Source organism: Culex pipiens, chromosome 1 (assembly GCF_016801865.2).
Source record: "Culex pipiens pallens isolate TS chromosome 1, TS_CPP_V2, whole genome shotgun sequence".
Taxonomy (NCBI): Eukaryota; Metazoa; Arthropoda; class Insecta; order Diptera; family Culicidae; genus Culex; species Culex pipiens.
In genome coordinates, this window is record NC_068937.1 from 43,554,543 (window position 1) to 43,572,696 (window position 18,154).

An 18,154-nucleotide genomic window follows, 5' to 3' on the forward strand; every position below is an offset into this window, starting at 1 on the left:
GATAACACACTTCCGTTCCAATTTTCCTCATCCGAGAGAGGCCACCCACCCTAAAAGGCCCAACGGTCCTCTCGGCGGAGGCCACTTCCCGGCCACAAAACAGGAAGTAATTTTCCCCATTAATAAATCATCGCGGGCCCAAGACTAATGATTCACACCGGCCGGCCCTCGAGGAGGATTACCGACAGAGCTTAGCTAATCGTCGTTTTTGAAAGGGGGTTTTCGGATTTGCTGGAGGGCATTTCTCAAGGTTTTAGAAGAATTATGAAGCGTGTGTCTTTCGTTTTTAATAAATAGAGAAATAAATAAATTCATGTACTTCGAGATATCGTCTTGGCAAAAGGGTAGACAGTTTTGTCTATCGTCACGTAGAGGGCTCCAAGGTTTGATCGTCTGAAATGAAAAATAAAATCAAAGTAAAGAAAAAGAAAGATTAATTTGCTCGAGGCATTATTTCAGCTTATGCATGTATTTTTGTTGTTGCAAAATAAGGCCGTTGCAAATATTTTTTGATGTTTATGTCCCTCGACTCTGACCAAAGTCGAGGGGGGGGGCAAAAAATATAAAAGTATAAAAATTGAAATTACGAGCCATGGTTTCAACATTTTGATGGAAAAAGTGTTTCAAAATGCATTATACACCTGTCCAGTTGTCATTAGTTTCCAAAATATCTAAATACTGACGAAAATTTTATTTTTTGCGAAAAATAAAATTTTTGCGGTGCTGTACATTGCAATTTCATAAAAATTCAAAACATTTTCAAACAAGCCCAAACATGCTAAATATGATTATCAATGCAGAAAAATGCATTTTAGATTGTTTTCAGTTGATTAGACTTCTATTTGCATGGAAATTTTGAAGTTTATTGGAAATTTTTTTTTGCCCCCTGACCAATTTTGAAGGGGGGGGGGGGGGGGAGGCGACATAAACTTTGTAAAATATTTGCAACGGCCTAATGTGGCATGCAACATTTAAAACAAACATTTTTAAATGTGTAGTATATCGTCATCAGGCAGGGTTCACATTTGGTCTTTGCAACACTTTTTAAACTTTAAAATAATCAACTTTGCAAAACTTGCAATACGCTAATTTCCTTTAAATTCCATATTTTTAAATGCATTTATTATTTCATTTTCAAGTTTCTGCATTTTTAAACAATCTTTTGTATGAAATCCGTTATTTTTTCATCTTGCTACAATTAAAAAAATGCAGCATTTTAAAATTTGCATCAATTTGAAACATGCCACATATTTTTAAATTCAGCATTTTCGATTTCCAACATTTTTCAAATTCGCAAATATTTTACCATGCAACAGTTTAATGTTACCAAAATTTGTAAGTGCACTTTTTTTCATATTTCAGCATGTTCAAATCAGCAATAAGCAATTCTCTGCAAAATAGGCCTTTTTCAAATTTCTAAAAAAAATTAAGCCTGGTTAAAACTTTTTGGGTGCGTTTTGAATGCCCAAAGAAGCCATTTCGCATCATTAGATTTTCCATACAATTTTCCATGCATATTTAGCAGCTGAAACATTCGTTAACCTCTTCGAAAAAAAAAGATTTTTAAATATATGGAATCATTAGCAAGGGCTGAACATTAAATTTTCAAAATATTTTTTTCGAATGGATGAGAAAATTTCACAAAGGTTTCATTTTTTTAGTTTAAAATCGGCTATCGGCGATTAGAAAACGGGAGCCTTTTCAAAAAACACTGAGAAAATCACATTTTCCCCTTTTTTTTATCTTTTTTTTGCCTTGACGTAAATAAAAAATAATATTTTGTATGGAGTTTTTTAAGTTTTTCGATTTTTTTTTCAGAAATGAGCAAATATGGGCAAAACATTTTAAAATTCGAAAACTGCTGAGAAGTTATCTACGAAATTAGTCTTTTTTTATAATTTTAATTTTTGTATTTTTTAATCCAGCTTAAACTTTTTTGGTGCTTTTGCTATGCCCAAAGGAGCCATTTGCATCATCAGTTTGTTTATATAATCTTTCATATAAATTTGGCAGCTGTCCATACAAAAATGATATATGAAAATTCAAAAATCTGTATCTTTCGAAGGAATTTTTAGATCGATTTGGTGTCTTCGACAAGTTATAGGTATAGATTAGGACTAGACTGATAAAAAATTAAACACGGTAAATTTTTCTGTGATTTTTAAATTTCACTTTTTGTCAATAAAATCATTTGTGAAATTTTCAATATTAAAAAAAAATTAAATCAAAATAAACATTTCAAATGGGCGTTATATTGAATGTTTGGCACTTTTTATATGTTAGTCCTGATAAAAAAATGAAAATATCGTTTTCATAAATTTTTCTAGTGTGTCCATTCCGGGAATTCCCGAGACAAAAATCCCGGGATTTTTCCAAAACCGGGAATTCCCGAATCCCAGGATTTTTAATTTTTTGTCCCGGGAATTCCCGAAATTGAAAACATATCAAATTTTGGTCTAGAAATTCAGATTTGGTTATGGAAATTAGTAATCGATAAGCATTTTAAAGCATTAAAATTTGTATTCGGCATATAACAGCATTAATTTGGCAGGGAAAATTGTTCAAATTTTTGTTTACAGGTCCGCAAAATGCTTTGCGCCTTAGATATTTTCTACAAAATTTTATTTATTTCAAAAGAGACTTATTATTATAATCACGTGACTTCAAACTTGAAAAAAGCATATCATTTGAAAAATTATTTAATTTTATTTTATTTATTCATTTTCATATGCAAAAACCTTTGTGACATAGGACATTCATCCGGCTACAATCATTTTGTTTCCCGTGCGCTCCTAATATCGCCTAAATGTAGACTTCATTTTTTCGTGATTTCGTAAGTTTATTTAACAGGGTTCATTGGATTCCAATAGGAGCTTTCTAAGCTTTTCATCGTTTATTTCGTTTTCAAAGTGTTCAATGCTGGCGACTCCAATGGCTTTCTTCCTAAGGTTTTCGCGATTGAGTGTGTAGTGGTGCGGTTGTTAAAAATAGCTATCTCTGACTCTGTTACTCTCGTAGAAGCTGAATGGCTAGCTTCCCTGCTCCGTGCGGCACACGCGGTTCACTTGTACCTTGTTTTGGTGCGCTGGTACGTTGAACCAAAACACCAACACAGTCACACAAAAGGGCTCGTACCGAAACTAGAAAACCAAAACCGCGGTGTGCGTTGTTGGGAAGCTTGCTATGATCGCGTTTGTCATACTCGCTTGTTTGATTAGAAACGTACAAACATATTGTACGATTAAAAATATTCTTTTGGTGAAAATTGCGTTTTTAATTTCTTTCGGAAATCATATCATTCATAATACTCATAATATCATCATAATACATTGCTTTCATCATAAGACTTTCTTTTGAGCTGACGTTATAAATAATTAATTGAAAGAAGTTCTACCATTGTTATATCCTTTAGTAAGAAAGGCTCTTTCTCACCCCAGGTGGGATTAAATCGGGTTTTTAATGTGTTTTAAACTATCTAAAGACTGCTGTCCTTGTTCAGATTGAAGTGTAGCTTATCACCATTAACAGTTTTGAGCTAATTCTATGAGTTAAGCAAGAAAAACGTAACAAATATAATGAAAACATAGATTTTATGACTGCTGCAAAAATTTCCCGGGATTCAAAAAATATTTTTCCCGTTTCCCGGGAAATTCAAACCCGGGAAAATTGGACGCCCTAAATTTTTCTGTTTTTTAATCTTAGCATGACAATATCTCTACAACTAAAGGTCGAATCTACAATGTTCAAAAAAGCAAAATGTGAAGAATTTTCTCAGCTTTTAAAACATTTTTTTCAAAAGTGGTCAAACATGTGCACTAATTAAAAAAAATGAATATCTTTGATTATTTTCAAGAAAGTTACCTAAAAATGGCTATAACTTGATAACGGTTCACCCAAAATTTCACTGAAGTACTTTTTGATTGCAAATTCGATTTTACTTAAAAAAATGAAGTTGAAATTTTTTTGCGACCAAAATTTCAATTTTTTGAAAAAAAAATAGTTCTTATTCAAACATTTATAACTTGGTCAATGATTTTTATGCTCGTTCTAAAAATTTCTGAAAATTTGGCATTTGATGTCCCCTAAAACATATCTGAAAAAAAATATAATAAAAATAGCTTTTCACCAAATCACCAAATTTTTTTACCGTTTATCATTTTTTTTCAGTGTAGTCCTTATTCATACCTTCAACTTTGCCGAAGACACCAAATCGATCAATATATTCCTTCAAAAGATACAGATTTTTTAATTTTCATACATCATTTTGGACAGCTGCAAATTTTGTATGGAAAATTATATGGACAAACTAATGATACAAAATGGCTTCTTTGGGCATACCGAAGGCACCAAAAAAGTTTCAGCCGGATTAAAAAATACAAAAAAAATCGAATGATCTGAGAGAATTGCTCTAATATGTAAGTCTGGATTTCATCAATAAAAAAAACGAATCGATACGAACTTGTTGTACAGCCCAAAGTCGGCCCGCGTGTTGTTGCTGCACTCGCCCCGCCGGTAGTAAAAGTACGAGTGGCAGTTGGTGCCCTCGAAGATGTGCTGCGGGTTGAGCGAGGCCCGGAAGTACTCGACCGCCTTGAAGTGGCTGCAGATGAACTGGACTGGAAAATGGAACGAAATTAATTCATCTTCTTTACAAAAAGATCTTAAACTCACGGTACGCCTTCGTCGTATCATTGTTCACCAGCGGGAACTCACAACCCGGCTGTGGACTCGCCCCATTATTCGTGTAAAAGTCCTGATGGCCAACGTTCGTCGACGTCCCAATGATATTCTTATCCGTGTGAACGGCCTGCACAAACAGCGCATCACTCTTATCCAACCGCCTGTCCGTCGACACCAAAAACGGTCGCGTAAACGATGGTCCCGCCGGATCCAGCCCCACGATCATCGGCACCGCCCCGTCCAGCGCAGCGCCAGCGATACCGGAGATGTGCGCCCCCATACTGTGCCCCACCAGTGTCAACTGGTCCATCGAGAAGCCCTGTTTGAGCAGGAACTTGACAAACTTTGCCAGATATCGGCCCACCTTGGGCGTGTTCCGAGCGGCCAGGTTGTACTCCACCAGGGCCAGCCGACTCCAGTCGACGGCGCAAATATTGCCCCCGATGTACGTTACGTAGTCCCCCACGATGTCCTTAACCCAGGTTCGATTCACGTTGTCGGTCCAGCCGTGCGTCAGGAACAGCAGTGGCTTCGAGACGTCCAGCTTGTAGTGCACGTCCTGGTCGTTGATGGTCACCTGCATGTAGTCGTAGTGGTTTCTGAATTGACAAAATTTGAAGAAATTACTAAACCGTAACCGACTGAACTCAGTAGCACAACTCACGGGTTCGCGCACCAGAAGGTCACCTCGGAGCGCAGCTCGTTCGGCCCGAAGAAGATCTGCGAGAAGGTGTTCCCGAGGGCGCCGACCACGATGCCCAGTCTATTAGCGAGCAATTCATCCTGATCTAACGCTTGGGAGGCCACAGCTGAATGAAACGAGAGTATACGAGAACACGAGAGATTAATCCTGTTATAACACGGGGAATCGAGCAGACACAACCCAACCCAGCCCAAGTGGAAAGGATGAGGGGAGTCGATGGACAAGCGAAAGAGGATTAATATCCCCATTCAAATATTGTTCAACTGTGAATCAGCAGCAGCAGCCTCCGCAACTGGCAGCACTGCCGCCGGTCCGGGCTGTCTGCAGCTGCTGGGTGGGATGATACAAAGAGAGCCCGACCTCCACCATTTTCAAGCCCGCATCATGGTGTTTCGCTCTTGCGTGCAAAAAGTGACCGTTGGTCGACACGGATCAGGATGATGGTGTAGGTATAGGTGAAAATCGAAATGATATTGAATTGGGCAGCTGAGGGAAGGAGTGGGAGAGCAGTGCTGATGGGGAACAAGGGATGCCACTTTTAAATATGGATTTTTTAGAAGGTGAGCTATTCTCTTAATTTAAATATTTTTTTTATCAAATTTAATACTTTGAAAAATATGCACCAAAATCTAAAATCTGTATTTTAGACTAGAAGGTTCTCCCGATTTCTTAATTTTGGAAAAATGAATATTCGGGTGGTCCAAATCCGGGCTTTTTTGGGGCTACCCCCTGAAATCCAAGATTGGCTCATCACTAAGCTAAATTGAAAATTTGAGCACATTCTGACCATGGGAATCCCTCCCTCTAATCGCTTGAAGTTTGTATGGAAAAATCGTCAAAATGTATGAAGAAAGCAACTGTTTAACATTTTTATCTGTGGGGCCATAGTTACCCGACTCATTTCAAAAATCGTTTGCCTTTTTGCCAAGTTGAAGAACAAAATAAATTAATTCTCATGATTCCCTGCATCAATCATAAAGAAACTGGTTGCAAAGATGAAAATAAAAATTTGCTTTAAAATAATGAATATGACATTTCGGATGCGCAAATGATTTTGAACTCAAAAAAAAAGTTCTCCCGTAGGGACATCAATTTTTAAAGCAATTCAAGCAAAACAATGTAAATGGGCCAAGGCCCAAGTGAAAACAAACAGTCTGTCCTGCTTACGTCAGTGGATGTTTACATTAGGAACGAGCAGGACAGACTCTTTGTTTACACTTCGGCTTTGGCCCATTTACATTGTTTTGTTGAAATTAAAAGCTTGAAATTTGGGAATCGAAAATATCCAAATATTGTGCAGTAACAAGGCTAAAACAGCTGTCCCGACTCGCCCCAGATGACGATATCAATCAAATAAATAATTATTTAGTTGGTATCAGATTTTTTACGTTTATTCAACTAATTCTTTAAATCTTGGAAAGACCTATTCACAAAATTGATCAAATTATATCTTTTTCTTTGTTTCCAATTTGCTCAAATATTAATCCAAAAAATATAGAAAATTCTACAAATGTATTTTCTCATTGAATTATGGCAAAAGATTTTTTATGTCGATTTTGAAGGTAAAACCCATATTATTGTTTAAAAAAATTAAAGGTTTTGAACGCGCCAAAATCAGGTCTCAACAGATTTTGTGAGCCAGTGCAGATTATGCTCTAGTACAGCAGCACAAAACAGAGAGCATAACACATACAACAACAGAAAACAGAACATCCAGTGAGTGCCTGGAGTTCAGAGGTACAAATTAAGTAGCTATGGCCAGCAGGAACCGACTAGCGGTAGGCCATTGCTCTGCGAACCGTACTACTGACCAGCTCAGACCATTATCAGAAGCAGTATTACTAATATTAGTGTTTACAGTCCACTATTTAGTCCGTCCAATTACTGACCGCGAAATACAACTTAACGACTTTGAGAATAAATGTTTTCTGTACAACACGCGAGTTCTGATTACAAACGAGTTTCAAAATATTTGCCGGCAGAAATTTCGAATACGGTCAGTTTTAGTGTTTTGAGTAGAAATTAAGGAGAAATCATATGTGTAATGCGTAGGAAATGATCAAAATTTCAATGTTTTAACTCCAAAACATTACTGGTCATGGTTTTAAATTGCATTAACATGTAGCAGAATGATATAAAAACGATTTACAGCTCTGACTTAGCCGGATTAAGCCTAAGTGAAGTGACTTAAGTATATTATTTACAAGTTTATACCTTAATATTTAAAACACTCCTACATCAAAGAATTTTAAGTCAAGGAAAACTAGATTGCACAAATAGAACTTAAAATGGGGTGACTTTGAGCCAAGGGGTGACATTGTACCAATAAACGCATAAAGATTGCTTTGATAAGCTTGAATTTTATGTTAATTTATTTATTTGTAGGCGGATTAATTTGGTTTATTTATGTTCCCCCAAAGCATTTTAATGATATTGCTACGCAAATCTGCTTATTCTGTTTGAATAAAGCGTGTTGATTTAAATTAAATTAATTCAAATAAATTTAAAATCTCCTGGAATCCTCCAAATTTGAAAATTATGCTCACATTTTTCAGTTCTGAATCAATTCAAACTAAAATCAAATAAAACAATCAAAATATTAGGGAAACAAATTTTGTGAATTACAATAAAATTGATCTTTTTTGTTTTAAATCGCTTACAAATTTCAACCTTACGAATGAAATCCGGAGAGTACTCCAGCTATCATTTAGCTCATATATTTTTGTTGTCCTGTGTAATGATTATACTTAGCAAAAGTTTAATGACACAACTTCCCACAGGATTAATATTTCAAACCAACCAATTATTTTCCAATATTGCAGTTATCGTCATAAAATAACATTTTATAATTGATTAAATTAATGTTGAAACACTCATAGTTAGAATTCAATAGAACATATTGTTGATCATCAAGAACGTTCACTAATAATGTATTCAACAAAACAAATCCTACTTCTTCTTTTAACAAGCTTGGCATATCTTATGAAAACATGAAAATAGTACAGTTAAATATCAAATCAAATCAAATTGTTCGCTCTACAACATTACCAGCCAAACTGGGGTGAGAGGCAACCACGTTTAACACTCTACCACCGAACCCGGTATAGTCAAGTATGTACAGGCGATGTAAGTTTTCAATGTGACTTGTGTCCTAAAACTCTTGTCGGGGTCAAATGGAAAGGCTTATGAAACTAAAGCTTTATCTATTTTTTAATGTTGCGTACTTATTGATTTTTTATGGCAGAGGACAACATAAGAACAATATTTGCAAATTGTCAGAAGTTTCCAGAGTTTTTCTAAACAAATAATTTCGATGGTGCTTTTCTTCCTGCGGGTTTTTTTTTACATGAATGCGGCCGTTGCAAATATTGTTTGAAGTTTATGTCCCTCGACTCTGATCAATTTCGAGGGGAGGAGGGCAAAAAAAGTATAAATATTGGAATAACGAGCCATGGTTTAAAAAAAATCACAAGCCATAGTCTCAACATTTGAATGCAAAAAATGTTTCAAAATGCATTTTATACTAATTCAGTCGCTTCTAAAATTTTAGCGAAAAAAAAACTTTTTGCGTATGTACTAAACATCGAAAATTTTCAAAAATTCAGAAGATTTTAAAATCATTCCAAACATGCTAAAAATGATTCTAAGCGCTAAGGAATGCATTATAAATTGATTTCAGCTGATTTCACTTAAATTTCCATTGAAATTTTGATTTTTTATAGTATCACCAAACATTTTCGATTTTCTTAAAGGTTCAAAATAAGCTGTTGTTTTGTAATTATTTTGTCTAATCAATCTATCCATATTTCAAAATAATTATCGCTTGTCGTGATTTTAAAATCTTCAATTTTTTTCAAGTGGTTGAGAAAATTTCACACGAGTTTCACTTTTTGCATTCAAATCGGATCGATAGTTTCTAAATTTTCGTAATTTCAAAATACAACCTTTCAATTTTTTCAGAGATGGACAAGGATGAACAATATTTCGATGCCCGTGTGCTCTCTTATTCTATCTAGATAGGAATCCCAGCAAGCTTAGTAGAAAAGAGCACACTGGCATCGGTTTTAAATAAAATTAAAAGACTACACTATAGAAAATTTAACCAGAAAAGTGCTTAAAAGCGTCAATTTTCCCCTCCTCCCCGCTTGGTGCCAGTTAGACCGTTTAAGTAAAAAAAACTAAAAATCAGCTTTTTACAGATGACTTTTAGTATCCTCTTTTTTTCTAGTATCCTTGAAAACGAACCTGATTTTCAATAAATTTGATTTGAAGATTTTTTTTAACATTATTTTTTTTAAATTTTTTAAAGGGGATGAAAATAAACTTTTTGCAATTCCGTCGTGAAACCACTTACTTTTCTTGTCATTCTTGAACGACGAAATAGCCTACTTTTCTGTACCAAAAATAACAGAATCGAATAGCAACACTTTTCAAAATAAATTATGAAAAGTTCTACTTTTCAGCACTTTAATGGGTGCTCTATTGGGTGGGTGCTCGTTTCATGTTTCAATTATAAAATTGACTCAGAAACACGAATACGATACCATTATCACCAGAAAATGAGATCACTAAAAGAAAAAAGTGTCTATTTAATATGTTAAACTGCCTTACCCAAAGCGTTCTCAGTCTTCGATGGTAGTCCCCGATGTCCCCTACAAGCTCGGGTTGTTATCCGTAGTTTACATTCAGAATTCAAAAATATTTTTAGGAGAAAAAAAATATAACATTGAGTCAGTTAAACCATGCACATCCCCAGTTTCACCTCAAAGTAAAAACGGATAAAACGAATGCACCCAACTCCCTCAGCGTTCAACGGACCTCGGTCCAGCCCAGCTCAGCCATCGAGCCAGCCACTCCCTGTATCAACCAATTGACGGTACAATACGATATGTAAATAGAGTGTAAATTAAACTCATGATTTATAGCTGAAAAATGGTCAAACACAAACACACACCAGACACACGGGGGCCTGAAAAGCGGATTCAGGTGCGAACCTGTTCTTGTTTGTTTTTTTAGGGAATTGAGGAACAAGCTAGTTATGTATATGGATTAGAACTCGTTTCAAGCTGATGAAAATTACACAAAAATATGTTTTCTCTATGTATTGAATAAAAAGCTCTTAAACAGGATGCAACCGACACTTTACAAACCAAATTGCAGCAAATCTCACTTGTGTGCCATTGTGACTACCCTAAACTCCAAATAAAAAACCGAACGAGTCGTGTCACACTGGCAGCAAATATTAATCCCCGTTTCCGGACGGCGTTGCCCCGGATCATCGTTCCGTCGCGTCATCCCAGGGTTCATGAAAATTGAAGCCAAAACGATTTTGTCCCATGTCCCGTAGGTCCAGCTCAACCGGATGGGAGCGATTGACACTTTGTTTAGTCGGGGTTTTTTTTCGGGACAATAGAAATCAATTAAGCAGATCGATGGGAACGGCAGAAGGGGACCCACAGGAAGCTCGGGCTAAATCAAACAATTTTGCCCGGGAAAAAATTGGCCTTGCATAAATCGTGTCTAAATTGCATTTTTGTTGGTTCACCTGTAATCATTTTTGAAGAAAGAATTGCAATTGATACTTTAATTTTGAACCTTTATGTTTAGTAATTTGGTAAACATTATTATTTTAAACTTAGTCATTCCCGTACTGCAATTTTATTTGAAAATCTAATTTACGTCCTTCAAACATTTTTTTAGTTCAATATTAAAGATTTATCTGAGGAAAAATCAGCTGAACAAAAAACAAAGAAACACAAAAAGACAAAAAGACAAAAAGACAAAAAGACAAAAAGACAAAAAGACAAAAAGACAAAAAGACAAAAAGACAAAAAGACAAAAAGACAAAAAGACAAAAAGACAAAAAGACAAAAAGACAAAAAGACAAAAAGACAAAAAGACAAAAAGACAAAAAGACAAAAAGACAAAAAGACAAAAAGACAAAAAGACAAAAAGACAAAAAGACAAAAAGACAAAAAGACAAAAAGACAAAAAGACAAAAAGACAAAAAGACAAAAAGACAAAAAGACAAAAAGACAAGAAGACAAAAAGACAAAAAGACAAAAAGACAAAAAGACAAAAAGACAAAAAGACAAAAAGACAAAAAGACAAAAAGACAAAAAGACAAAAAGACAAAAAGACAAAAAGACAAAAAGACAAAAAGACAAAAAGACAAAAAGACAAAAAGACAAAAAGACAAAAAGACAAAAAGACAAAAAGACAAAAAGACAAAAAGACAAAAAGACAAAAAGACAAAAAGACAAAAAGACAAAAAGACAAAAAGACAAAAAGACAAAAAGACAAAAAGACAAAAAGACAAAAAGACAAAAAGACAAAAAGACAAAAAGACAAAACGACAAAAAGACAAAAAGACAAAAAGACAAAAAGACAAAAAGACAAATAGACAAAAAGACAAAAAGACAAAAAGACAAAAAGACAAAAAGACAAAAAGACAAAAAGACAAAAAGACAAAAAGACAAAAAGACAAAAAGACAAAAAGACAAAAAGACAAAAAGACAAAAAGACAAAAAGTCAAAAAGACAAAAAGACAAAAAGACAAAAAGACAAAAAGACAAAAAGACAAAAAGACAAAAAGACAAAAAGACAAAAAGACAAAAAAGACAAAAAGACAAAAAGACAAAAACGACAAAAACGACAAAAACGACAAAAACGACAAAAACGACAAAAACGACAAAAACGACAAAAACGACAAAAACGACAAAAACGACAAAAACGACAAAAACGACAAAAAGACAAAAACGACAAAAACGACAAAAAGACAAAAAAGACAAAAAGACAAAAAGACAAAAAGACAAAAAGACAAAAAGACAAAAACGACAAAAACGACAAAAACGACAAAAACGACAAAAACGACAAAAACGACAAAAACGACAAAAACGACAAAAACGACAAAAACGACAAAAAGACAAAAAGACAAAAACGACAAAAACGACAAAAAGACAAAAAGACAAAAAGACAAAAAGACAAAAAGACAAAAAGACAAAAAGACAAAAAGACAAAAAGACAAAAAGACAAAAAGACAAAAAGACAAAAAGACAAAAAGACAAAAAGACAAAAAGACAAAAACGACAAAAACGACAAAAACGACAAAAACGACAAAAACGACAAAAACGACAAAAACGACAAAAACGACAAAAACGACAAAAACGACAAAAACGACAAAAACGACAAAAACGACAAAAACGACAAAAAGACAAAAAGACAAAAAGACAAAAAGACAAAAAGACAAAAAGACAAAAAGACAAAAAGACAAAAAGACAAAAAGACAAAAAGACAAAAAGACAAAAAGACAAAAAGACAAAAAGACAAAAAGACAAAAAGACAAAAACGTCAAAAACGACACAAGCGACAAAAACAACAAAAACGACAAAAACGACAAAAACCACAAAAACGACAAAAACGGCAAAAAGACAAGATTAATGTGTCATTATCTGGCATAAACTTCCATCCAACTTCCAACTTTCCAAAATTGACAGCACGTTCTATCAGAGTTTCCATCTACATATCTAATGCCTACATGCAGGCGCATCATCCATCAATCGCATCGCGCTTCACTCTTTCCTGTCATGCAGCTAGTCTACCTCTCAGGCGTTTTCCATATCGAGCGATAGCCACCCATTTGCAGCAGATCTCGTTTCGATTGCACAGTGTAAAACTTGGCCCGTCACTTTTTTATGAGTATGTCAACCTGTCACCAGTCAGTGGTTGGCAGCACTGGCTGTCTGCAGTTGCCAGATCATTAAGGGCGCGGGCGCGTGTGAATTGCGAACCAAAAGAAATAAGATATTCATTCCATTTCTCGTCAAACATCTCTCTCCGTTGGTCGTGTTGGACTTGATGGATGACGGCTGGCTGTTCTGTCCGCCCTGGGAGGCATCACGGGAACCCATTCAAGATGCGGTCTGGTGGAAGAATTTAACAAGAACTAGTAGAACATTTTTCCCATTTTCTAGATCTTCGCTCCCCACAGGGCCTGAATAAGATGATGAAGAAAAAACGGGTTCCAAAAATATGTTTCCCTTCCGCACCACTTGGAGACTTGAGCTTCTGCCTGCACTTCCAGCTCAGCTGGAAAAATGGAAAATGCGGTTTTACACTGAGAAGAGTTGGAAAGCTGTCTATCAGTGGTGAAAGGAAATAAAGCAGTTGATGAAAAAAGATGTAGGGAAATGGGTTTTTGGTCGCAAGCTCGGTAGAGTGACTTTGACATGACTTTGAATATTTTCCTTTTTAAATAGTTGCGGTTTGACGAAGCGAACTTTTCTAAAGGGATGTTGGTTGATTTTCTTTGTATTACTTCTGCCAAACTAACAATAGTTGAAATATTTCTATCAAAAGTTGGCCTTATAAAAATTTAATATTATTTAATATTATTCCTGTCAACATATCAACGAGATTAGTTAAATTGTTGCAATTCCAGGACTCCTAAGCAAAAAGTCAGCTTATTAATCCTTAAAAAAGCTCGAAAACCTGCCATCCATTTTTATCCACCAACAACTTTCAACAAACCTCTTCCCGCCCAATAATAACCAGAAGCAGCACATCCTAATTACCGATCTATTCGACCATTCGGTGGTGCTCGAAAAAAATAAGTTCCCATCCAAGTTTTTTTCTTCCGCGTGACCAGTCAATATCGGCCTTTCAGTCCTAGGTAGCACCCCCAATACACCAGCCCCAAACTACTCGATCAAAGTTTGAAGTTTTGCATTCATACAAATCACTCGATGCTGATGCTGCTGCTGCTGCTTTCACTCCATGAAACCCTCTCGAAATTGCCAATGCAGCAGCAGCTTCCCATTCGAACCAATAACTCTCCTTCGCGAGCTTTCAGCGAAACTTTTTCGCGGGGCAAATGTACACTCAGAAGAATTTTGCAAAAAAAAAACTCATTTAAAAGTTAATTTTTTTTAAATTATAGAATCGTCGTTTCAACAAAAGTAAAACTTTATTTTTATTTTAAACAGTTTTTTTTGCGACCCAGTGTTATAGTACACCGTATGCGAAAAAACAACAAAACATCAACAACTGTGCAGCTGCGAAAAAATGAGTTCATTGTGCAAATGGACTCGCCATTCATTTACAAGTGGAAGAACATTGCTGCTGTTTGCTGCTGGTGGATGAATGGAATTTGCTGATTCCAGTAGCAACAACAAAAAAAAAGCTCCAGCTGGCAAAAAAAACTTCAAGAGGACCAAACGACCATCCATGGAACCCCGGCCGCGATGAATAGTGAGTTGTGGTCCGTCCTGTTGCTGTTTTGGAGTTTGGGAGGGAGGCTTGATACTGTTGAAATGTGGCATTGCCTTCGAACATTTTAAAAAAATAGAAAAGTGTCCTTGTGATTCATGAATTTTGTACACTCATGTTTAAAAACATTTAAAAGTACAAAATGAGCAGTGTACCAGTGCTTTGCATTTATTTTAAAACTTGTCAGTCCCGGCCTTGGTTGTTAGGCCGTTAAGTTATTCCAGGTATGGGAGTCGTCTCCCTGCTATAAATACAAACAACACACCAAACCAAGCCTACTCCGGTGGAATCGCTGGCGGCGGTTGGACTCGCAATCCAAAGGTCGTCAGTTCAGATACTGGGGTGGAAGGTTCCTTGGAGTAGAAAGAGGTTTGGGTGCTCTCCCCATTTAAGCCTCGGACTCCTAGGTTCGAGCAGAAACTTGCAATAGAGACCACAAAAGACCCGGGGGTCGTTAATGTGGATGGTTTGATTTGATTGGGTGCCAAAAAACTGTACAAAGTTGGCAGCTGCCCATACAAAAAAAAGGTATCTTTATCTGTGACTTTTTAAGGAATGATCGATTTGGTGTTTTTGGCAAATTTATAAATTAGGATAACGACTACTCCGGAACTATAAAACATAAAACATAAAACATAAAACATAAAACATAAAACATAAAACATAAAACATAAAACATAAAACATAAAACATAAAACATAAAACATAAAACATAAAACATAAAACATAAAACATAAAACATAAAACATAAAACATAAAACATAAAACATAAAACATAAAACATAAAACATAAAACATAAAACATAAAACATAAAACATAAAACATAAAACATAAAACATAAAACATAAAACATAAAACATAAAACATAAAACATAAAACATAAAACATAAAACATAAAACATAAAACATAAAACATAAAACATAAAACATAAAACATAAAACATAAAACATAAAACATAAAACATAAAACATAAAACATAAAACATAAAACATAAAACATAAAACATAAAACATAAAACATAAAACATAAAACATAAAACATAAAACATAAAACATAAAACATAAAACATAAAACATAAAACATAAAACATAAAACATAAAACATAAAACATAAAACATAAAACATAAAACATAAAACATAAAACATAAAACATAAAACATAAAACATAAAACATAAAACATAAAACATAAAACATAAAACATAAAACATAAAACATAAAACATAAAACATAAAACATAAAACATAAAACATAAAACATAAAACATAAAACATAAAACATAAAACATAAAACATAAAACATAAAACATAAAACATAAAACATAAAACATAAAACATAAAACATAAAACATAAAACATAAAACATAAAACATAAAACATAAAACATAAAACATAAAACATAAAACATAAAACATAAAACATAAAACATAAAACATAAAACATAAAACATAAAACATAAAACATAAAACATAAAACATAAAACATAAAACATAAAACATAAAACATAAAACATAAAACATAAAACATAAAACATAAAACATAAAACATAAAACATAAAACATAAAAAAATCTCTTAAAAAAATAATCCCAAGGGAGATTTAATCAAGGCCTTCGGATAATCGAATCTGGACTGTATAGGTTATCGTTTAACTTGAAAACTTATCGCAGTTTTAGTTAAAAAAGTTATTTTTTCCATTTACTCATTTTCTCGTCTCTGCGCGCGGCGCGTCGAAAAACATAGTTTTAATTTTCAAAAAATCGTATCTTGGAATCCCGTTGATACAACTTCACCATTTTTTGATTTACAGTCCAGACTCGATTATCCGAAGGCCTCGGAAAAAAATTCACTTCGGATAGTCGAATTACGAAAAAAAAAAATTTTTGCGTTGTATTATTTTTGATTGTCGAGCTGACGCCTAAACTAAGCTAAAGTGGTTTAGAACTTTTAAATCTAAGATGGTGGCCAATATGGCGGCTACGAAATATTGAAAAATTGCATTTTGTTTGGCTGGTACAAATATTTTTAAAAGTTTTTGTCACCCCCCCCCCCCCCTTCAAAATCGGTCCGAAAAATCAGGGGGCAAAAAAAATATTTTTACAATAAACTTCAAAATTTCAATGAAAATTCAAGTGCAACCAGCTGAAATCAAATTAAAATACATTCTCCTGCGTTTAAAATCATTTTTAGCATGTTTGGGTTTATTAAAAAATCTTAAGATTTTTTGAAAATTTTCGATGCAAAATCTTTTTTTTCGATACAATTTTTGTCAGATCTTAGATTTTTTGAAAACTAATGATTGCAAAACAACTGAACTAGTGTAAAATGCATTTTAAAACACTTTTTTCATTTAAATATGAAGACTTTGGCCTGTTATTTAAATTTTTATATTTTTTTATTTTTTTGCCCCCCCCCCTTGACCTCGGCCAGGGCCGAGGGACAAAAACTTTTTTAAATATTTGCATCGGCCTTATTTAATAGGCAATAAACTATTCAAATTTGACTAAAATAGGGTCGCACAACTCGAATTTGATGTAAAAAACAATAAAAAAAAAACGAAAAAAAATATATTTATGATTCGACTATCTGAAGTCCCATACAAACCTTCGGATAATCGAAATATCGCATAATCGAGGCTTCAGATAATCGAGTCTGGACTGTATTATATAAAATTTCTCGAGGAATGCGATAAAAATATTTTGAAACATTAGCTCTATGATCCCCAGACATTCAAAACAGCTTTATTAGTTGTCATACGACCTTTTAAAATGACAGGCTACATTTTTGAAACTTTAAACAATTTTTTCTAAACCCAAGCATATCTAAGAAGCTAGGGTTAGTGAATTTCCACGATTTCGTGGACAGCGTAAAATTCCACAATTTTCGCGAAATCCCGTGAAATTCTAGGATTTTCTGAAATCATTGCCAAACATAAAAAAACGAATATTTTATCCACAAAGGTTTTAAATGTAAATTTGGCAAAAAATATGTTTGCTTGAATCATAAATTTTCATTGAAAAAATAGTATTGTGTTTCGATTATTTTAGCAATTTGATTGAAATTTGGCATTTTAAAGCATTTTCCAAATTCATTGATATTTTGTATTTTTTTCAGTGTAGTATGTTACATGAAAAGTATAGCATTTAAGTATAATTTTTGCTTCAATTAAAATAAATTCAACTTAGAAAATCCTGAATTTAAGTTTTTAGTATCTTTAAAATATTTTGTTAAAAATTTACAACTAATAGAAAAAATATACTTTAGATGCAATTATCTACGATTTCACTCGTTCAATTTTTTTTTAATATTAGTGAAAATTCAATGTATAGTTTGACAAAAAGTTTTTTTTTCGCAGTTTATTCAAACTCGGTTTATTCAAGATCAAATTACTTGAGCTTTATAATAATACAAGCTCTTCCCGGCAAACTTCGTCCTGCCCTTTTTTGGTTTTCTGACGTTTCTTGCTTGTTTGCTAATGCAGCCTCCTGTGATCAAAATTTGATTTTA

General features: G+C 34.0%; 1 protein-coding gene across 1 annotated transcript in view; it reads right to left on the reverse strand.

Annotated features, from left to right (window-relative positions):
• Positions 1–259: 259 nt before the first annotated feature.
• Positions 260–18,154, reverse strand: part of LOC120412322 (phospholipase A1 3-like) — a 60,169-nt gene continuing 42,274 nt past the window's right edge. The window contains exons 5-8 of the mRNA XM_039576356.2: positions 5,345–5,489; positions 4,672–5,279; positions 4,460–4,616; positions 260–393 (exon numbers count right to left, since the gene is read on the reverse strand). Of these exons, the coding sequence (XP_039432290.1) occupies positions 312–393; positions 4,460–4,616; positions 4,672–5,279; positions 5,345–5,489 (992 nt within the window). The 3' untranslated portion in view covers positions 260–311. The remainder of the gene's footprint in view (positions 394–4,459; positions 4,617–4,671; positions 5,280–5,344; positions 5,490–18,154) is intronic.